At 43.7% G+C, this 23,349-nt stretch overlaps 1 protein-coding gene across 2 annotated transcripts in view; it reads right to left on the bottom strand.

Annotated features, from left to right (window-relative positions):
• Positions 1-23,349, bottom strand: part of TMX3 (thioredoxin related transmembrane protein 3) — a 121,085-nt gene that overhangs the window by 5,375 nt on the left and 92,361 nt on the right. For both annotated transcript variants that reach the window (XM_040353905.1, XM_040353906.1), the window contains exons 10-14: positions 20,610-20,708; positions 15,804-15,861; positions 12,693-12,746; positions 5,110-5,166; positions 156-285 (exon numbers count right to left, since the gene is read on the bottom strand). In XM_040353905.1, the coding sequence (XP_040209839.1) occupies positions 156-285; positions 5,110-5,166; positions 12,693-12,746; positions 15,804-15,861; positions 20,610-20,708 (398 nt within the window). The remainder of the gene's footprint in view (positions 1-155; positions 286-5,109; positions 5,167-12,692; positions 12,747-15,803; positions 15,862-20,609; positions 20,709-23,349) is intronic.

The raw sequence follows: 23,349 nt of genomic DNA, 5'->3' as shown, positions 1-23,349 counted from the left end.
ACTTATGAACAAACCTATAGTCCTTATTGCGTTCGTAAGTTGGGGGACCCCCTGTATAGGTCCTTGTGCGTTTGGACATCTGCAGACCCCATTTTAGGGCATTCAAGCTTTATTACATAATTTATGTATTGTTAGGCATAATGTAAATAACTTACCTCTGCTGTGCCATCCAGAATGCTGTTAATGAACTCAATCATATCTTCCACGCTTTCAATTTTCTTGCTCGCCAGAAAATACTGCTGATTGGACGTATTGAGTACAACAATAGTTGGGACTTGGACTTCACTGGAAAAGATTGTCAAATTTTGGTTAAAATACTTCATAACTACTTCAATACTGGGCACTTTTACCCACTTTTTGCCCAGGCCAAGTTTCAGCTTTCAACACTGTCAAACTTTGAATGACATTTGCACAGTTATGGAACGCTGTACCCAAACAAAATTTTGAGATTGCTTTTGGCGTCTGAATTAAAAAAAAATATGTCTGTTATACCATTTTGTAAAGAAGTACGTTTTCTCCTTCAGAGATGTGCGCTGACGAGGCTTCACTAATGGCCACTGATGAGGCAGCACTAATATGCAGCACTGATAGGTGGCACTGATATGCAGCACTGATGGGTAGCCTTTATGAGCACTGATAGGCAGCTATGATAGACAGCCTTTATGGGAACTTATAGGTGCCAATGATGGGCACTGATAGGTGGAACTGATGGGTGGCAATAATGAGGAGGCACTAATATGCAGCACTGATGGGTCTTGATAGGTGGCACTGATAGGCAGCCTTCATTGGTACTGATGGGCGGGAATGATCGGTACTGATGGGCAGCCTTTATGGAAACTTATAGGCACCAACGGTGGGCACTGATAGGTGGAACTGATAGGCGGCACTTATGAGAAGGCACTGAAAGGCATTACTGATGGGCATCATTGGTGGGGCTACACTGATAATCACTGCACTTTCATTATCAGTGCAGACCCCCTCTGTCAGGAGAGCCGCTTATCAGCTTTCCTCTATTCACACTCTGTCAGCATAAATAGAGGAATGTTAACCGGCGTGGTAAAGAGCACACATCATAGGCTCCTTACCATGATTGGAGATGCGGTGTGTCAGAGAAACTGAAGGACGTCATATGATGTCCAATCAGAACGGGAGAGCCAACCCTTGGCCGTCATTCTGCTATAGGCCGGGTGGCAAGGTGATAACATTTGTCTTCAAGAACGGAAACATTTGCCTTTTATGCTGGGAGAACTCTGATTCCTGTGTTTTCTTCTCATCAATAAGCTACAAAATGTGCCAATGAGACACAACAATCAGCCTCTCTGTGCTCCTTAAGGCTAGGTTCACACCTATGCATCATTTGGTGCGCTTTGCAGAAACGCACTACAGTCCATTTAACATGGTTTCCTATGGATGTAGTTGACATTTGTAGTGGATATTTTGCGGCAATGCGTTTTTTTTTTTGGAAAGGGCCAGTGACTTTTTTTTTCCCACAGCAGATTGCATTTGCATGTAATAGACTCCAATGGAGCCGCACCAAAAATTCAAGTTTTGCGCTTTGATGTGTTTTTTTTTTTCTCTCTTTAACACACTGGGGTAGATTCAGGAATGAGATACGCCGCGTAAAATCAAAGCTACGCCGGCGTATCTATTTTCTGTATTCAGAAAGCTAGATACGCCGACATTAGCCTAAGATACGACTGGCATAAGTCTCTTACGCCGTCGTATCTTAGGGTGCATTCTCACGCTGGCCGCTAGGTTGCGCTTCCGTAGTTGTCAGCGTAGAGTATGCAAATTACATACTTACGCCGATTCACAAACGTACGTGCGCCCGGCGTTCGTTTTTTACATCTTTGTCGTAACGTTGCTCCTGCTATTAGGAGGCGCAGCCAATGTTAAGTATGGACGTCGTTCCCGCGTCGCGATTTGAAAATTTTACGTCGTTTGCGCAAGTCGTCCGTGAATGGCGCAGGGCCCCATTTACGTTCACGTCGAAACCAATGACGTCCTTGCGACGTCATTTACCGCAATGCACGTCGGGAAATTGTAGGGACGGCGCATGCGCAGTACGTTCGGTGTGGGAACGCGCCTAATTTAAATGATCCACGCCCCCTACCGGATCATTTAAATTACGCGCGCTTACGCCGGCCCCCTTTACGCTACGCTGCCGCAAATTGCGGAGCAAGTGCTTCGTGAATACAGCGCTTGCGCCTGTAATTTACGGCGGCGTAGCGTAAAGACGATATGCTGCGCCGCCGTATGAGTGCGCGCCCCAACCTGAATCTACCCCACTGTGTATAGCTGGTTGCTAAGGAGTGGGCCGTGAAGTCACATCGTTAACAACCGATGACTAATCAGTTGTCAGCAGGCTTCCCCGCTGACAGCTGAATGTAAAATAAAAACAGTGGCAGTAATAATTTTTTTTCCCCCCCCCCCCCCCTCAAATCCATACCAGACCCATTTATGAGCATGCAGCCCGGAAGGTCAAAAAAGGAAGAATACAAAATACCCCCCCCCCTCCATACTAGGCCACATGCCCTCGACATGCACCCTCCCCCCCCCATGTTGAGGGCATGCAGCCTGGTATGGTTCAGATGGTTCAGGGGGGGGGGGGGATTGGGCTCGCTCGTCCCTTTCATGACCTGCATGCTTGGATAAAGAACAAAAATTGGTGTGGGGGTTTCCCTTAAAACGTATACCAGATGGCCAATTCTTTTTTTTACATTCAGAGAACCCCGCTGACAGCTGATGACTCATCGGTTGTTAAGGATGCAACATCCGGCTTCCCGGGCCGCTCCCTAACAAGTTATTTATATTTTTTTAAAGAAAAAAAAATGCACTACAAAACATGCCTTAAAACCGCAGCAACTGCATAGATGTAACCTTAGCTTAAAAGTAGGAGCAGAGGCAAACATCTTTATGACAGAACAATATTATTTACACAACTAATTGCTGCAAACTGGCTGCTAGTATTCTTACTGTGACTATGTGCCAGCTTGGTCACATGAGGGATATAGGGCACAAGCACAGATACTAAATAAGTACTGTATTTATTGGCGTATAACACTCACTTTTTTACCCTGAAAATAAAGGGCGAACTGTGCCTGCGTGTTATACGCAGGGGGCTGTGGAACGTTTGTTTCCTGAAACTTCCCTCTTAAAGTTAGGGTGCGTGTTATATGCAGATAAATACGGTAATTAATATTAGGGAAAAAGATTGAAGACCTGAGACAGAAAGGTCCACCTGATCAAGTGGTAGATCTAAGAAGATGATTAACAACTATAAAGTTATTCAAAAAAATGGAGCAGATTTCAACTTTTTATTTTACACAAACTGGAAAAAATAAATAAAAAATCAGGATAAAAGCACATTCTGCACATCACTGGATAGAGAAATGTTAAAAGTTTTATGGCCCTTGAGGTTGTATTGGAACTTCTGTTACAGTTGTCAGGACTCCAACACTTGCCCATGCTGTGGATTTTCTAGGGCTCCATTCGAACGCACCTTGGATACGCTCAACATTTTCATCTGACGTGCGAGGACGACCAGTGCTTTTCTGTTTGCTAATGCAACCATATTCATTACATTTTTTTGCCACTTGTAAATTTGCTTATGGTGGAATTCATGTTGCACTTGAACAATGAATTCACACTTCGCAAGCTGCAGCACACAAAATGACTGCCATTTTCCTATAAACAAAAAACAGCGCCACTGTGTGGCATTGAATGGAACTTCTAAGTGGGCTTTAACTTTGAACTTTCCTCTATAAAGTGATGTGCAGAATGTGCGGCTCTTTCACACTGGGGCGGTTTGCAGGCGCTATTGTGTTAAATTAGTGCCTGTGTAGTGTCACCGTTTGCTCCCTATCGCAGAATGCAGCCTAAGTCACGTGGCGTCGAACTGCGCATGCGCAATGCGTTCCAACACCAAATGCGATGCGCTCCAGGGGATTCACGACACTACCGTTCAGTGAACCCATCACAATTTGTGACGGAAGTGATGAGGAAGCATACACAGTGGGGGGGGGGGGGGGGCCGGAGAGAAAGACATACAGATGTAATGAGAACCATACAAAGCGCGGGGGGGGGGGGGGGGGGGCGGGAAAAAAAGAGACATGCAGATATAATGAGAATAATACACGGAGCGGGGGGGAGAGATAAAGAGACATGCAGATACAGTATAGTTCTCATTACATCTGTATGTCTCTTTCCCAAGGGCTTTTACACTGGAGCAGTGCGCTAGCAGGACCTCTCCAAAAGTGCTGCTAGCCACATCTTTGGAGCGGTGAAGGAGTGGTGTGTTTACCGCTCCTCCACCGCTTCTTCCCATTGAAAGCAATGGGAAACCGCGGCTATACCGCCGGCAATGCGCCTCTGCAGAGGCGCATTGTGGGCAGTATTGACCCCTTTTTTGACCGCTAGAGGCCGAATACCTCCGCAAATCCAACAGTAAAGCGCTGCTACAAATAGCGGCGCTTTACTGCCACCGCACCTCCCACACCAGTGTGAAAGGGGCCTTAGTTTGTTTAAAATAAAAAGTTGAAAACAGCTCCATCTTTTCAAATAACCCTATTTATTGATTACAAACAAGCTGTATTTTAAAATCATAAAAGGAATTGCATTATATATAATTACCTCCAGAAGTAAAATGTATGCAATACCCTGTACACAATTTGTGATGGTCTTAGTTCATGTACAGCAGTGCTGGGTTTACACTAGAAATCAACTAGGTAGAAGAAAATAATACAATAACAATTTCTGTAAATACAATTCTTGCACTGGCAGCAGTGCTGAAAGCGGGGGTTCACCCCCAAAAAAATGTTTAACATTAGATTCAGGCGAGTTGTTAGAAGCACATGTTCTCCGTGGCTTCCGGGTATAATCTGCGGTACTGGGCGTTCCTAATTGATTGACAGGCTTCCGACCGTCACATACAGCGCGTCACGAGTTGCCGAAAGAAGCCGGACTGCGATTTTTAAAAAAAACACCCGATTGTGCTTCTAACAACTCGCCTGAATCTAATGTTAAAAATTTTTTTTTGGGGTGAACCCCCGCTTGAAGTTGAGAAAGAAGATTTAATAAGCATGAAAAATAAAATACAAAGAGACTTACTCCATTAGCAGACTATTTATGTACTCGCTGCCATCCATGTGTCCAAACTGGAAATCTCTGAACAAATACAAAAAATAAAAAGATATTATTAGTTCAACAAGACTGCTATCAAATTTAAATGAATGGTAAACAACAGGGCCGGTGCATTGCCATGAAATGCGATTTGCCATGAAATGTGATGGTCCGCCTCCATCACATCCCATTGGCTCACTCATGTCATGTGACATATAGACACGTCATCAGTCTCAGCTAGGCTATCATAGGGAGAGGATTTCCTCCCCCTGTCATAGCTGAAGCTGCACGGAGCTGGTATATACTGTTAGGAAGGAGAAGGCAGTGTGATATGCACAGCTCTGTGAGGTGCTCAGCAGCCTGTGTGCAGTGAGTGCTGAAGCTGCACGGAGCTGTAATAGTAAATTTAGCTTACTCGCACACCCAGGGAGGTCAACCCCCGTGCAGCTCTTCAAAGGGCTAAGAGAGAGGAGAGGGGGGCAGGCAGATGGGAGGCTGCTCCATTATACAGGCTGCCCATGGTGTGTGTGTGTGTGTGCTGCTGGCCACACAGCCTGAGAGCAGCCTATAGATGTGTGTGAGATCATTGTTTCTATACATTGTTACACCAGCAATGCACTCACTGCACACAGGCTGCTCCTCACAGACCTCTGCATATCACACTGGCTTCTCCTTCCTAACAGTATATACCAGCTCCGTGCAGCTTCACCTATGATAGCCTAGCTGAGACTGATGACGTTTCTATATGTCACGTGACATGAGTGAGCCAATGGGATGTGATGGAGGCGGACCATCACATTTCATGGCAAATCACATTTAATGGCAATGCACCGGCGCTACCACTAGGCGGATTAGGCGACCGCTTGGAGCGCACTGCAGCCTAAGGCGCTCCGCCGCTAGTTTTAAAATTACCGCACAGCACTGTCCTCCACACAGAGCTTCAAGCAGCACCGTGACCTAGGTAGACGAGACCCCCGTGCGGCTCGAGTTCTCCGCTCTGAGCCTGAAATCAGTGTCGCATGTCATGGATGGATAGGTCCCGGCTGCAACCCCTCCCACCCAGGGCGCTCCTCGCTGTGTCTGTACGTCCCTGTCACTGTGTGTGTGACCGTGCCCTGTATGCTCCACTCTAGGATGATTTCAGAATGAGCCCAGGCAGCAGCAGCCCCTCCCTTCTCCTCTCTCTGTCCTCACTGACTGTGTGTACAGCGCCCCCACCCCCTCCTCTCCTGGCCGTGTCAGTGTGGACAGGAGCTTCAGACATGGAGGATGCCCCGCGATGCATCATGGGATTACTGTGGCACCTGGCGGCAGCTCCCCGGGCTTGGGGGACAGGTGGAGCCTGAAAGAGGCACCATGCCACCGACACAGAGGTAGCAGGCAGGTACACAGCAGAGGCGATGTCATGTGAGTGAGGAACAGGCAGCCACCACAGGGTTCACCATTCAAGTTGGTGTGGTGAGTTGCTAAAACTTTTGTACATTGTGTATGTGATGACAATATTTTTTTTAAAATGTATGTGTATATTAAAATATCTACCCCCCCCCCCCCCCAGAGATTGATTTACATTGATTGGCACTGATGTAGCAACATCAATGGGCGCAGGTGAGGCTGTATTTAATAGGCGCGGGTGAGACTATTTGATGGGCGCGGGTGAGACTATTTGATGGGCGCGGGTGAGACCATTTGATGGGCGCGGGTGAGACCATTTGATGGGCACGGGTGAGACCATTTGATGGGCACGGGTGAGACCATTTGATGGGCACGGGTGAGACCATTTGATGGGCACGGGTGAGACTATTTGATGGGCACGGGTGAGACTATTTGATGGGCACGGGTGAGACTATTTGATGGGCACAGGTGAGATGGCATTTGATGGGCATAGGTGAGATGGAATTTGATGGGCATAGGCAAGATGGAATTTGGGTGCTGGTGAGGCTATATTTGAGGTATACAGGTAAGACTGTATTTGATGGGCGATGGTGAGATGGCATTTGATGGGCATAGGTAAAATGCAATTTGATGGGCGTGGGTGAGGCTGTATTTGATGGGCATAGGTGAGACCAGGGTTTGACAAATTTGCTTGAAATCTAGGAGCCAGCTAAAAAAGTTAGGAGCCAGAAAACGCGCCCCGTCCCGCCAAGCTCGCACGCAGAAGTGAGCGCATACGCAAGTAGCGCCCGCATATGTAAACGGTGTTCAAACCATACATGCGAGGTATCACCGTGATCGTTGGAGCGAGAGCAATAATTCTAGCCCTAGACCTCCTCTGTAACTCAAAACATGCAACCTGTAGAATTTTTTAAACGTCGCCTATGGACTTGTGGATGCAATTTTGAAGCGTGACATATTGGGTATCAATTTATTCGATGTAACATTATCTTTCACAATATAAAAAAAAAAATTGGGATGTACATGGGCAGGGCAAAGGGGTGGAGTCCAGGGTGGAGCCAAGGGGGGCGGCAAAATTAGATTTCGCCTAGGGTGTCAAAAATCCTTGCACCGGCCCTGGAAACAAGTACAATATATAGATATACGGTCATGTGAAGTAGCAAGTACACCCAATGGAAATTGTAAATTTTTTCAACATATGAACAGACAAACATTAGATCTTGATTCATATCATTTAAATTCATTCTCCTAAACCAAATGAACGAAATAGCAGATTTGCCATATAGAAAAAGTAAGTACACCCATACAAGGTACATTTACCACCACTATAAATCCATTACTTTAAAATAAACTTCCAGCAGGATAAGCCTGTTTGCGCACACCTGCGAGGGTCGTTCTGACACCATATGTCTGATCCTGGAAAATAGCTTATGACGTAGGCTCTTTACCATGTGATGAGCTGTGTCCAATCACAGCTCATCACATGGTAATCATGAAGTGCCGTTTATCTGCATTTTCTCTATTCGTGCGGACAAGGCATGAGTAGAGGAGAGCCAATCAATGGCTCTTCTGATGGGAGGGGGTCTGTGCTGATAATCAGCGCATTGATTATCAGTGCAGACCCACCAGGTATGCCAATCAGTGTCCATTAGGGATGCCTGTCAGTGCCACCTATGAGTGCCCATCAGTGCTGCTTATCAGTTCCCATCAGTGCTGCATATAAGTGCCCGTCAGTGCAGCCTCATCAGTGAAGAAGAAAATGTACTTATCTACAAAATTGAATAACAGAAGAAAAAAAACAATTCCCCCCTAAATTTTTTATTTTTTTGTTTTATTTGTTTAGCAAAAAGAAGTGGTGATCAAATACAACCAAACGAAAGCTCTATTTGTGGGAATAAAATTATAAAAAAATTTGTTTGGGTACAGTGTTGCATGACCGCACAATTGTCATTCAAAATTTTTCTTGGCTGTAGCTTGGCAACTTGAAGTTTCATCTCCCTCCATAAATTTTCGATAGAATTAAGGTCTGCAGACTGGCTAGGCCCCTCCATGACCTTATTGTGCTTCTTCTTGAGCCACTCCTTTGTTGCCTTGGCAGTATGTTTTGGGTCATTGTCATACTGGAAGACCCATCCAGGACCCATCTTCAGTGTTCTGGATGAGGGAAGAAGGTTCTCATCCAAGATTTTACAATACATGGCCCTGTCCATTGACCCCCTCAATGTGGCTAAGTCGGCCTGTACCTTTAGCAAAGAAACAGCCCCAAAGCATGTTTCCACCTCCGTGCTTGACTGTAGGGATGGTGTTTCTTAGTGTCATAGTCAGCATTTTTCTTCCTCTAAGTATGGCGAGTCGAGTTAATGCCAAAAAACTAAATTTTGGTCTTATCTGACTACAGCACTTTCTTTTAATCCTTCTCTGAATGGTTTACATGTTCATTGTCAAGCTTCAGATGGGCCTGTACATGGGCCTTCTTGAGGAGGGGGACCTTGTGGTCACTGCAGGATTTCAATTAGGGTTGTCCCGATACCACTTTTTTAGGACCGAGTACAAGTACCGATATTTTTTTTCATGTACTCGCCGATATCGTTTACTGATACTTTTTTTTTACAGTAATGCCAAGTGTCAGTTCGACTGATGGGCACTGATAGATAGCACTGACTGATGGGCACTGACAGGTGGCACCTATGAGCACTGACAGGTGACAGTGATGGTACTGATAGGCGGCAGTTATGGGCACTGATAGATGGCTGGCACTGTTAGATGGAACCGATAGGCGGCACTTATAGGCACTGACAGGTGGCTGGCACTGATAGGTGGCAGTTATGGGCACTGATGGCACTGACAGATGGCTGGCACCGATAGGCGGCAGTTTTGGGCACTGGCACTGACAGATGGCTGGCACTGATAGGCGATAGTTATGGGCACTGATAGGTGGCTGGCACTGTTAGGTGGCACTGATACTTATAGGCACTGACAGGTGGCTGGTACTTATGCAATGTGAGATGGTGTGTACTGTGAACAAGTGACAGTATTCATTCAGCTTTTACAAAATCTATTTTACTTGCCGAGGGCTGCCTCCTGCTATGATGTCCGTCCTGCTCTCCGCCCGTCCTGCTCTGCGCCCACTCTCCGCTCGTCCTGCTCTGCGCCCACTCTCCGCTCGTCCTGCTCTGCGCCCACTCTCCGCCCGTTCTGCTCTGCGCCCACTCTCCGCCCGTCCTGCTATCCGCCCTCTCTCCACCCACTCTCTGCCCCTGCCTCTCTGCCCGCTCATCACCTAAAAAAAAAAAAAAGTATACCAAGCATAGGTAGGGGCAGTGACACACCCCCAGTCACCTGCCCTCCATCTACTCATCAGTATTTATATGCCTCTATTGAGGAGACTGAAAAAGTTTAGTTAGGACTGCAGTATGCAGAGAGCCGTGGCGAGGCCTGCAGCTTAATCATGTATTTGCAAATGCGTGCAACCAATCCTCTGTTTTTAATGCACACAGACAATTGAATTTGGTTCGCTGTTTGGGTGGCAAGTGTGAGCCTGGTTATTACGTATACAACTTTATTTATACTTACTTTTGCTTAAAAACACATTTCATTTAAAATCCCCAAAACTCCCCCTTCTGTTATCCAACAGGGATGGAGGCGTATGTTTTTCATATGCCTCATTTAAAGTCCCAATCCTAGTAGTCTTAGTTTTCTCCGCCAAATACTAAGTCATGTTTTGCTTGGGCATACACTTTACCCATTGAACTACACCTATGATAAAAATGGCCCTTCATTTCTTTGCAAGTGGGCAAACTTACAAAATCTGCAGGGGATCAAATATTTATTTTCCCCATTGTTTGGCTCTTGTACTTGTGTTAAAAAGTATCCTGTTTTCTTTGCATTGCTTGCTTTGTGTGAAATACCTGGTGTTCCTGCCAGTGCCCCTGCTTTTGTCTATCAAACTGAACACACTGAGCATGAGAGCACATTCATCCCAGTGTGGTCAGTTTTCTGGCTGTGCTGGGGGAACAGCCTGCCTGTTCAACAATCAGAGCTGTGTTGACATGACAACCCCCCTGGGATGATCAGTGTACCGTTTGTTGCTTCTACACCCAGACTTCTCTTAACCCCTTATGCAGCTGAGAACAGAGGTTACATGATCACCTATAAAGATAAAAAAAGGTATATATAACCAATTAGTGCCTGCCCGCATTGTAATGGGGATGAAAAACTTAGAGGTCAACTAGTAAAAACAACACACTTTACACACATAACACATAGTTGGGCATATATTAACCCCTTGATCACCATAGATGTTAACCCCTTCCCAGCCAATATAAGTAGTACAGTGACCACGCATATTTTTAGCACGGATCACTGTATTAGTGTCACTGGTGAGGTCAGTGGCAGTTAATCAGTTCTTGCCCAGGATCAGTTACTGTCAGATTTCCCGCTGCATTTTCGCACTCCCATTAGAAGTTGTTGATTGCCGCCAATAGTAGTATGTAAAATAAAATAAAAATTCCAGTATATATAACAGATTGTAGGCGCACTAACTTTCACGCAAACCAATCAATATACACTTATTGGCATTTTTTTTTATCAAAAAATTTCTGAAGACATTTTACTATTTACTAATTTACTGGATACGTTTTATAGCAGAAAGTAAACTTTTTTTTTTTTTCAAAATGTTCTATTTTTTCCGTTTATATAATAAAAAAGGTGATCAAAAACCCCCAGAAAAAAATGTGTGTGAAAAAAAAATTATATAAATTTTGTTTGGGTACAGCGATGCATGACAGCGCAATTGCCAGGTAAAGTAGCGCAGTGCAGAATAGCAAAAAAATGGCCTGGTCATGAAGGGGGTAAATTCGTCTAGAGCTGAAGTGAATATATATATATATATATATACACACACACACGCACGCACGCACGCACACATTTTAAACTGAATGGGTTGTTTTACAAGGTAAAGGCTCGTACACACTAAGAAAATCTGGCATTTTCGTCCGCGGAACGATCGTATGATTTTATGATGGTGTACACAAGTTTAGACAGCCGATTCCGACCTTCCGAACAAAAATTTCCAAAAGGGTCAAATGCCCAAATTTTTATCATACAGAGACAGAACAAACGTTTTTAATTTATTGTGTACCACTTTCCTATGAATTTTTTTTAGAAAAGAAAGACTGCACATGACCAGAAACAATAAACAACAACAAAAAAAGCCTTTGTCCTACGGGAATGTTCTGACATTATTTCCTTCCGACTTGATGTGAAAAGAGGAAAATTGGACAATCATTCGCTCGGTTTTCTTATAGTGTGCACCCCTCTTAACGGTTTATACAGTATATACTGTACTTCAGGTATATGTACTGTATTTAGCCCTGTGTATGGAAGAGTCCCATGAGAGAGACATTTTGTTCTCAGAAATACCGTATTTATTCGAGTATAACGCGCACCCGTGTATAACGCGCACCCCTAATTTTCAATTAAAAATCGGTATAAAATCATTGTAATTGCCAAAAATCATTTATGTCCAGCCATGCCCCCTGTATGTCCAGCCATGCCCCCTGTATGTCCAGCCATGCCCCCTGTATGTCCAGCCATGCCCCCTGTATGTCCAGCCATGCCCCCTGTATGTCCAGCCATGCCCCCTGTATGTCCAGCCATGCCCCCTGTATGTCCAGCCATGCCCCCTGTATGTCCAGCCATGCCCCCTGTATGTCCAGCCATGTCCCCTGTATAACCAGCCATGCCCCCGTATGTCCAGCCATGTCCCCTTACCTTTAATCACGCGGCGCGCTGGAACATTACAGACAGCGTTCGTTTGAACAGCTGTTTTCCCTGCCACGCATAGACACTCCCCCTTGCTCACGATTGGACAGATCCGTCCAAGGGGGAGTGTCGACGCGCGGCAGGGAAAACAGCTATTCAAACGAAAGCTGTCTAATGTTCCCCCCGCGCCGCGTGATTAACGTTGTAGTGGCGTTGGTGGCGGCGGTAGCAGCGGCGGGGGGGACAAAGTCCTCGAGTATAACGCGCACCCAAACTTTGATACCCAAGCGCCAGGTCACTAATTCAAGTCGCAATTGCAACCTGCCACCCGGGGGTTTGTCGAACCCTGATTTAAGCATACCCTGCTTCATTAAAAGTAAAAAAATATATACTATTAAAAGAATATCTCAACTTACCGATGAAAAAGTCCTCTATAGCTTGTGGCTACCTCTTGAACAATAGACTTTAACCTGAAAGAAAAAAGTAGTTGTGTGAGTTCACTCAGCTGTGTTATCAACTATAAAGCATAAAGCATTGAGGACCAATTTACACCTCTCCAGCACGGTGCGGGAACGTGCACATTTGTGAACTGAAGTACCATTCAATTTCAATGGCACTTCAATACACTAACCTAACTCAACTCCGACCCACATTGTCTGTTCTGGTGCGTAGGCAACCTATTCATTTCAATGGGCTGCCTCGCAATGCATGGTAACGCGCATAAAAAGGTGCGTTAAAACAATGCGTAGAGATCGGCTTGTATGAACCCAGCCTAAAATTAAACATGGCAATAAAAGATCAGCTAAACAAATTAGCAGAGAATAAAAGCATTGGCAAAGGTATCTGTGAAGATATGAAAGTGACTCCCGAGTAAGGATGAGCTCCGGCGTGTTCGCACACTCCATGTGCAGAGCCCGCCAGGAAGTCGGCACCGCTCTGCGCTAATCACAGGCAGGAAGACATTATCCCGATACTCGGCTGCAGAGATCGGGAAATGTCTCCCTGCCTGTGATTAGCGCAGCGCGGTGCCGACTTCCTGGCGGGCTTTGCACATGGAGTGTGCGAACACGCCGGAGCTCATCCTTACTCCTGAGTCATAACATTATTAGAAGAACGGAATACACTACTGCAAGACAAACGTACAGAATTTCATCAAACAAAATTTTTCATATATAAGTCTTTGTTTCCTCTTTCTTGGTTAGAAATGTTGTAAGAATAACTAGCTAATAGTTGAACCCCTGCCGATTGTGCAAGGAGGCTACTGAAAGCCCAACTGGACACAACAATCTTACCAGATATAATGCAGTAAAACTTTCTTCTATGTCTTACAAATCTGTTTGTTTAGATGCCAGGATTACTATAGCTACTTGCTTTGCTTCTGATTTACTAGGATGTGATCTCTGCAGGTGTCAAAGATCTCAGCAGTGTGACCTTCTTCTCCTGGGGCTGTATGTTTTGTGGATGTCCATGAGAAACGGGAGATCAAGGCTTACATTCAGAACAGCTCAGAAGAACAGTATTAACTCCAGCATCTAAACAAGCAGATTTACAGGACGTAGAATAAAGTCTGCATGATACAGGGTTGTTTTTGAGGCAAAGATTTGTCTCACTCCTTTAAAGTGATGATAAAGCTTCATATTTTTTTATTATAATAATAAACATGTAATACTTACCTGCTCTGTGCAATGGTTTTGCACAGAGCAGCCCCAATCCTCTTAGTTTTTGGGTCCCCTGCCGAGAGCCAGCTGCTTACTATGCGGGTACTCATGCATGCTTGCTCTTGAGCCCTGCTCTGTGTGTCCATAAGAAACTCAAAGCCTGGTTCAATCCCGCTCCCTCGTCACTGGCTCGGATTGACAGCATCTGAGCCAATGAGAGCAGAGAGAGCCTCTCTTACCTGCTCTGTGCAATGGTTTTGCACATAGCAGCCCTCTTCTTGGGTCCTCCACCGATGCTTCTGGCTCCTCCCCCCACAGCAAGCCACTTGCTATAGGGGAACTTGTGCATGCTCGCTCCGAAGCCCTGCTCTGTCCTACACCCTCATCAGCCTTGTGCACATCACTGAATCGAGATCAGGCTCAGGTATCTAGGAGAGGCTGCGGGCGGGGTTCGTTCGAGCTGCATGCAGAAGTTTTTTTTTTCTTACTACACAAAATGCAGAAGGGAAAAAAATTAAAAACTACTACCACAAATACAAAGCCAGTTGTAACTTTCACCTAATTTCAATGCAATAGGAGAGCAGCTACTGTATGTTCTATATATGAGACACCGAGTCTAATAGAAAACCTGTACTCTCCATTGGAAGCCTGTATGACAGGGTGACAGTGCAAAAGTATAATTGGTAGACATGGTCAACCTACAGGAAGAGTGTGTAAAAGGACCTTCATGGCAAGATTTCCAGGTATTTTATGAAAAAAAAGCAGATTCAATGTAGAATTCCATGCTAGAACTAACTACGTTTATAACTGCTCCCACCCCTCTTCTAAATCATATACCAATTACCAGGGGTGTCAAACTCAATTTCATTGTGATTCATTATGATTGCCCTTAAAAGGGCCAGTTGTATCTGTAAGATTAGATGTCCAGCACATCCCTTCCCCTTACATTAGATATCAAGAGCCACCCCACCATCAGAAGTTGAGTTCCTCACTCTCCCGTACAATACAGTGCACCCCCCCCCCCCCCTTTCCTTATGCTGCTGCTGGGAAGAAGTTGGATGCAATGCTTGAAAGCAGAAAGTAATGGTCTGGAGTAGGACCAGAGGAGGGCTGGAGCTCTCTTGCAGCTGCAGGAGAGGTGCGAGGGCCGGATTCGGCCCGCGGGCCTTGTGTTTGACACCTGTGCTGTAGAAGGAAGATGCATTCATTCGGTGAATGTATTACAGTCTATTAAAGAAACACAATCAATCGATTGTGTTTCTTTAATAGACTGTAATAAATTCACTGAATGAATCTCACACCCCTGAGGAAGGCAGCGATTTGCCGAAACACGTCGGGACATTGTGATTCCATTATTATTGTTATTTTTAATCTACTGTTCCTGTTATTAACTAATTAATATACTGAATAAAATATTATTCTCATTTAATACTGTTTCAAATTCTTTTTGTGACTTGTTAAGGCACCGATATAAATCCCCTTATCCTTCTCACAACCCTGTACTACTTTATAGGGATGAGGTGCCGTATCTAATAGAGGACACACCAATCGCTCTTTTCAAAAGGTTTATTTTAATGTCCAGATTATGTGAATAATTCCTTTTATATTATTCTACTAAATTTCTAAAGCAAACCTGCACTGCGATTGCTGGCTACCTTGTGAAAATGCACAGCCCCTGGCTCCCAAGCTGATCCCATTGCTTCAGAACTTGGAGTCACTAAGCTGGGAAAAAGAGGATGTGTTATTCTAACTTGCCTGGCTGCATTCATTGAACCATTGCTTAGACCATAATACAATTCCATGGTTTAGATCAAGAAAAGGAATACAAAAAGTGGACATCCTAGACTAAAATATATAAAATATTCTTACCGGGTATGTTCAACTGAATTGTTTTTATCATCAATTACTGCAACAGCCACAAGTTTTCCTAAAAGTATAAATGAAAATTATGAACAATGCCAATGCTTCATGTAGTTCTACAAAATTAGAAGAATTATGACATTTCTTTTTGTATTTTATTATCTTTAGGCCTCATGCACAAGAAACTCTCCTAAAAGCCTTTCCTCCTGGCTGCTGAATTTGGTATAAAAAACGCCCGACGCTTGTAAAAGTGTGTAACGCGTTTATGCGTGTTTACTTGTGTCAAGCAATTCGGCGTTATTTCAGTGGCCAGAAAGATCTTTTTATCTGGACACTGAAATTAATAACTCAAGCGCTAAACACTCCTAGTGTTAACAAGTAATTACAAGCCCCTTTAGGAAAGCAGATTCTTATGGGGGCACTCGTCAAGGAGGAGGAAACAGGAGCGCTGGTGGGGGTCCCTAGAAGAGGGAGACCTGGGCTTCTCTGTGTAAAACCATTGCACAGAGCAGGTAATGACATGTTTGTTATTTTAATGCAATAAAAATAAAACTTTTAGACCCCTTTCACACTGGATGCGTTTTTCAGGCCGTTTATCGCTAAAAACAGTGCCTGTAAAGCACCTGAAAAAAGCCTCATCTGCAATCCCAGTGCTTTCACACTGGGGCGCTGTGCTGGCAGGACGTCCAAAAAAAGTCCTGCAAGCAGCTTCTTTGTGGCACTTTAGGAGGGGTGAATAAAGTATGGAAGTAGGGGTGGCTCTACCTTAATTAGTACATAAATATAAAGTGCAAAACTAATAATGTGGATAATGTATTTACAGAGAATTACAGAGCTGAGGATTGTAAATGAAGTCACTTTTAATAACATTCAAATACAATATGACGCGTGTAGCAATTGTACACGCTATAATACCGGTATATATATATTTTTTTTTTTGATTTGCCTCCCCCCCAGCGTTACCCATTAATTATGATTTCTAGAATAAAGGTAGTTATATTATTATATACAGCTCAGAAGATGAAGGAGAGCAGGAAGCTGAGTGTAACTAATGGTTTATTAATACATTTTTAATGTCATTGACACATGAGCCTGCTATTTCCTTCCTATCTCAACAGAATTCCTGCTTGTGCAGTCACTTTGTGCAGTATTTTCCTTTCCAATAAAACGCTGTGTATACACAAACGTTGCTTTGCGGTTTTGCAGCAAACATGACTGATTAATAAGGAGTAAAATAATCCCAAAAGGGAACCTTGTCATTAGAAATACAAGTGGCCAACAGCTCTACCTGAAAAAGAAAAAAGTGAAAATACTTACTTTTTCCCAATTCCTGAAACAAAAGGTCATTCTGTTCAATAGAAATCCTCCTCTAGAAGTCCATTGTGAAACCAACACTCCCAGGACTCTCAGCATCCTTGGTTCCCTACAGCATTCAATGGTTTTTCCTTGCTAATTTCCTCATCATTACAAGATACAATAACTAGAGGTGGACCGATATGGGTTTTTCTCTGGCCGATGCCGATATTTAGAAATTGCGGCGGCCGATGCTCGATATATGACGCCGATTTTTTTGGGCCGATATGTTAGACCCCTTTCACACTGGGGTGTTTTTCAGGCGCTTTTGGGCTAAAAATAGCACCTGTAAAGTGCCTGAAAAACGGCTCCCCTGCAGTCTCAGTGTGAACGCCGAGTGCTTTCACACTGAGGCGGTGCGCTGGCAGGATATTAAAAAAAGTCCTGCAAGCAGCATCTTTGGAGCGTTTTACCGTCTTCACCTGCCCGCTCCAGTGTAAAAGTCAGCAGCTACAAATAATGCAGCTGCTGACTTTTAATATATGGACACTTACCTGTCCTGGGCGCCCGCAATGTCGGCACCCGAAGCCAATCTCTCCCTCGGCTCTCGAGTGCTGCCCCTGCCATCTTCCGTAAAGGAATCAGGAAGCAGGCACAAAATGAGGTAATCAAAACTTTTAGACGAAAAAAAAAAAACATAAAAAAAAAAAAAAACGGGCTAACTTTACTTTTCCCCCAAAAATTGTGTTTGAAAGACCGCTACGCAAATACCGTGCGACATAAAATATTGCAACAACCGAATATTTTATTCCCTAGGGTCTATGCTAAAAAAAATATATAATGTTTGGGGGGTTCCAAGTGATTTTCTAGCAGAAAATACAGGATTTTTAATTGTAAGCAACCAGTGTCCGAAAAGATTTAGGCCCGGATTCACAAAGCACTTACGCCAACGTATTTCGAGATACTCCGCGTAAGTGTAAAAATGCGCCGTCGTATCTGTGCGCCGTGCCCACAGAACTAAGATAGGTTTTTATTTTTTACGCTATAAACAAAAATAAAGCGACAATTTTGAAAAAAAATGCAATTTTTTTTACTTTTTGCTGTAATAAATACCCCCCCCCCCCCAAAAAAATATATATATATATATATATATATATATATATATATATATATATATATATATATATATATAAAAAAAATCCTCAGTTTAGGCCGATACGTATTCTTCTACATATTTTTGTTAAAAAAAAAAAAAATCACAATAAGCATTTATTGATTGGTTTGCGCAAAAATTATAGCCTTTACAAAATAGGGGATCGTTCTATGGCATTTTTATTATTTTTTTTCTACTAGTAATGGCGGCGATCAGTGATTGTTTTCGTGACTGCGACATTATGGCAGACACATCGGACACTTTTGGGACCATTGTCATTTTCACAGCGATCAGTGCTATAAAAATGTACTGGTTACTGCGAAAATTACACTGGCAGTGAAGGGGTTAACCACTAAGTGCCGCTGTAGGGGTTAAGTGTGCCCGGCATAGTGTTTCTTACTGTAGGGGGGATGGGCTCTCTGTCACAGGACACTGATCTCCGCTCTTAGTACACAGAGCCGAGATCAGTGTCATTGTCACTAGGCAGAGCGGGGAGATGCTTGTTTACACAAGCATCTCCCCGCTCTATGCCTCCGTGAGACGATCGCAGGGATCTCCGCGGCGATCGAGTCTGCGGGACCTATGGTCCAACTCACGGGGAAGGCGGCAGGGTCACAAGCGTTTGCGACCACACGGCAGGTATTTTAAGGGCCACGTACAGGTACGTGATTATGCCTGTCCGTGCCATTCTGCTGATCTATATATACCCTGGGCGGTCCTTAACCTCTTCCTTAACGGGCCATTATAAAATGACGCCGGCAGGAACCCTCCCTCGATCCGGGTGGACGTCATAATACGTCCTTTCCTCCCGGCAATCTAGGGCGTCCAATCTAGGGCAACCCCTTCAGCGCCCCCTAGTGTTAACCCCTTCCCGACACATTTACACAGTAATCAGTGCAGTTTTATAGCACTAATCGCTGTATAAATGTGAATGGTCCCAAAAACGTGTCAAAAGTGTCCGTCGCAATGTCACGGTCACAATAAAAATCGCAGAGTAAAATCGCACTAATAAAAAAAAGAAATGCCAGAAATCTATCCCCTATGTTGTAGACGCTATAACTTTTGTGCAAACCAATCAATATATGCTTAATGCGATTTTTCTAAACTGAGGAAAACATTTTTATTTATTTTTTTAAATTGTGGTATTTATTAAGTCAAAAATTTAAAAAAATTGGGCCAGATTCACGTAGATCTGCGGCGGCGTAACGTATCGCATTTACGTTACGCCGCCGCAAGTTTTACGGGCAAGTGCTTGATTCACAAAGCACTTGCCTGTAAAGTTGCGGCGGCGTAGCGTAAATCCCTCCGGCGCAAGCCCGCCTAATTCAAATGATCCGGGTAGGGGGCGTGGATGCGCATGCGCCGTCCCTAAATTTTCCCGACGTGCATTGCACTAAATGACGTCGCAAGGACGTCATTGGTTTCGACGTGAACGTAAATGGCGTCCAGCCCCATTCACGAACGAGTTACGCAAACGACGTAAAATTTTCAAATGTCGACGCGGGAACGACTGCCATACTTAACGTTGGCTACGCCACCTAGGGGGCAGCTTTATCTTTACGCCGCGTATCTCTTACGGAACCGGCGTAAATTTACTGCGACGGGCAAGCGTACGTTCGTGAATCGGCGTAATGACTCATTTGCATATTCTACGCCGACCGCAATGGAAGTGCCACCAAGCAGCCAGTGTAAATATTGCACCCTAAGATACGACGGCGCAGGGCGTCGTATCTTAGGCATGTTTAAGTGTATCTCAGTTTGAGAATACACTTAAACATACGACGGGCTTAGATCCGGAGTTACGTCGGCATATATGCTGATACGCCGGCGTAACTCTGTGAGAATCTGGCCCATTGTGTTCTTTTGTTTATAGCGCAAAAAATTAAAACCGCAGAGATGATCAAATACCGCCAAACGAAAGCTCTATTTCGTTTGGCGGTAACTAGATTTAGGTTGGGTACAGTGTTTTTGTCATTCAAAGTGCAACGGTGCTGAAAACTAAAAATTGGTCTGGGCAGAAAGGGGGTGAAAATGCCCTGTATGGAAGGGGTTAAGCAGTTAGGGAGCATTCTTCCCATTGACCATCACCCCAATATATCATGAGTTGTAGATATAATCATTTTTAGCAGGGGCTCCCTGAGACTGGAAAGTTATTTCAAGGGTTCCTTTGGGGTGAAAAGGTTGAGGAAGGCCGATTGCCGTTTTTCAGTCGCTATTCAGGAGAGGATTTCTACTGAAAAGAGCGATATGATGGCAGCACAGGCAGCGGGAAAGGTTAGCATTCCCGCTCTTCTTTAATAGGCTGAAGGGCTTGTGGTTTTTATTTTTAATGACAGGGTTTTAAGAAAACACAGCACAAATTATCATACCTGTGTCTCCAAGCTCGTACAATGTAAATCCATCAACATGAAGATACCCTTCAAATCTCTCTCTGTTCACCCAGCTGGACAAATCACCATCTTCATATTCTGAATAAAAATACAACAAAAAAACATTAGCAACAAAGAGAACAATGTATTTAGACTTTAATACAACTGCACAGGCTTACATATAAAAGGATTTATACTTCCACATCATCATTTAGCTTTGCTTACTTTGTCTAAACCGCTCATTCTGGCCCAGATTCTGGTAGATCGCCGCATCTCTGCGGCGGCGTAACGTATCTCATTTACGTTACGCCGCCGCAAGTTTTATGGGCAAGTGCTTGATTCACAAAGCACTTGCCTGTAAAGTTGCGGCGGCGTAGCGTAAATCCTCCGGCGCAAGCCCGCCTAATTCAAATGATCCGGGTAGGGGGCGTGGATCATTTAAATTAGGCGCGTTCCCGCGCCGATCGTACTGCGCATGGGCCGTCCCTAAAATTTGACGACGTGCATTGCGCTAAATGACGTCGCAAGGACGTCATTGGTTTCGACGTTAACGTAAATAGCGTCCAGCGCCATTCACGGACGACTTACGCAAACTACGTAAATTTTTAAATTTCGACGCGGGAACGACGGCCATACTTAACATTGAGTACGCCACCTAGGGGGCATGTTTATCTTTACGCCGCGTAACTCTTACGGAAACAACGTAAAATCACTACGACGGGCAATCGTACGTTCGTGAATCGGCGTAACTGGTCATTTGCATATTCTACGCCGACCGCAATGGAAGCGCCACCCAGCAGTCAGCGTAGATATTGCACCCTAAGATACAACGGCGCTGGCCGTCGTATCTTAGGCATGTTTAAGTGTATCTCAGTTTGAGAATACACTTAAACATACGACGGCCTTAGATTCGGACTTACGTCGGAGTATCTGCTGATACGCCGGCGTAATTCTATGTGAATCTGGCCCTCTGTGTCTAACCCCACCTTTAGAGATCAGAATAAAATTGGAAGGCAGTGTTTTGTATTGTCAGACAGTTGATTGGCCAGAAAATTCAGATTTCAGGTGACCTCTGACCATCCAATTGACTCGGCAATGATAGTTCCCACTTCTCCATTCTGAGAGGTTCTTTTGAGAACCTGTATCTGAATTTTCAATAACTCCCTGCCAGGATATTGCAGAATATTTTTTAATACTGAATTTAAAAAAAGGTTTTACCTTTATTACATAAAACTGAAAAAATGGGCACAACCCCCAGAGCTGATCAGTAGCAGCTTGTGTTGGCTTTAGTGAACAAAGAAACAGGATATGTGATTTTAAAGGCTGCATATGGGCACAGATCAGGGTACAATGATGGGGAATGGTGAGGCTGCATTGATGGGCACTGATAAGGCTGCATTGATAGGCACTGACCCTCTCATACCCATACCAATCAAGCGTATAAGGACCCTCAACCACTTCAAGTCTATGGCCAAACACTTCTGTCTAAAGCCAACAAAAGTAGTCAACATTAGTGAGCAGAGATCAGCATATATATATATATATATATATATATATATATATATATACACACACACACATTTTATATATATATATATATATATATATATATATATATATATATATATATATATATATATATATATATATATATATATATATATATATATATATATATATATAATCTTATGGCACCATCATCCCTAAATTAATATAGTGAACAAAGAAACAGGATATGGGATTTTAAAGGTGCTAAATTATAAACAACACAAGAACCAATTGCATAAAAAAAGTAGAAAAATATTTATTAATTACATCCATTAAAAAACTGATGAGTATACATCTTATGACCGTCGCAGGTGTACACCTACTACCTAACAAATGACAGTAACAGATTGCATTCAGTTATAAGTAGCGTCCATTTTGTTTAACAGTTTCGCCTATAAGGCTTCATCAGGCCCGGACGCGACAGGTGTTTTAGTAGATTTTGTAAGAGAATTCCAACTTAAGGTGTAAAAAACAAGAACAAAAATAAAAACAACATTATTTACATATGAAAAATCATCATATCAATTCATAACATATTTTGACAAAGCATGCATGGAAACTCCTCAGTTGAGAGCAAACGATTTGAAGTGAATGTCTTTGCATAGTCCTTGGTCCACATGAGCTCCCGCGTCGGACAAATTATTGTAAGATAAGAAGGAGGTGAGTGCCTTCCTATTGAGGTAAGCCTGTATTTGGACTTGCACATGTTCTTTCCAGTATAACAATATTCATTTATCATGTATATATAAATTACAGGCAGGCTGAGAGAAAGTTTAGATTGGCATGTCTATTCATCCTCCCTTACAGGAGTTGTGGTAATTTTTGACGGAACCAAACGGGGTGTTTACCTGTGCATTTGGAGGGAAGTTTTTCCACTGCTTCAATCTCCGTGCTTCACTAAGGTACGGAGGTTACAGCAGGGTCTCCTTTTGCTTGAATGATTGCTATCCGCTTGCCCTCAACTGAGGAGTTTCCATGCATGCTTTGTCAAAATATGTTATGAATTTATATGATAATTTTTCATGTGTAAATTATGTGTTAATTTTTTTTTCTTGTCTTTTACACCTTAAGTTGGAATTCTCTTACAAAATCTACTAAAACACCCGTCGCATCCAGGCCTGATGAAGCCTTATAGGCGAAACTGTTGAACAAAATGGACGCTACTTATAACTGAATACAATCTGTTACTGTC

The sequence above is a fragment of the Rana temporaria genome, chromosome 5 (assembly GCF_905171775.1).
Source record: "Rana temporaria chromosome 5, aRanTem1.1, whole genome shotgun sequence".
Lineage (NCBI taxonomy): Eukaryota > Metazoa > Chordata > Amphibia > Anura > Ranidae > Rana > Rana temporaria.
This window is presented reverse-complemented; position numbering and strand designations above follow the sequence as displayed.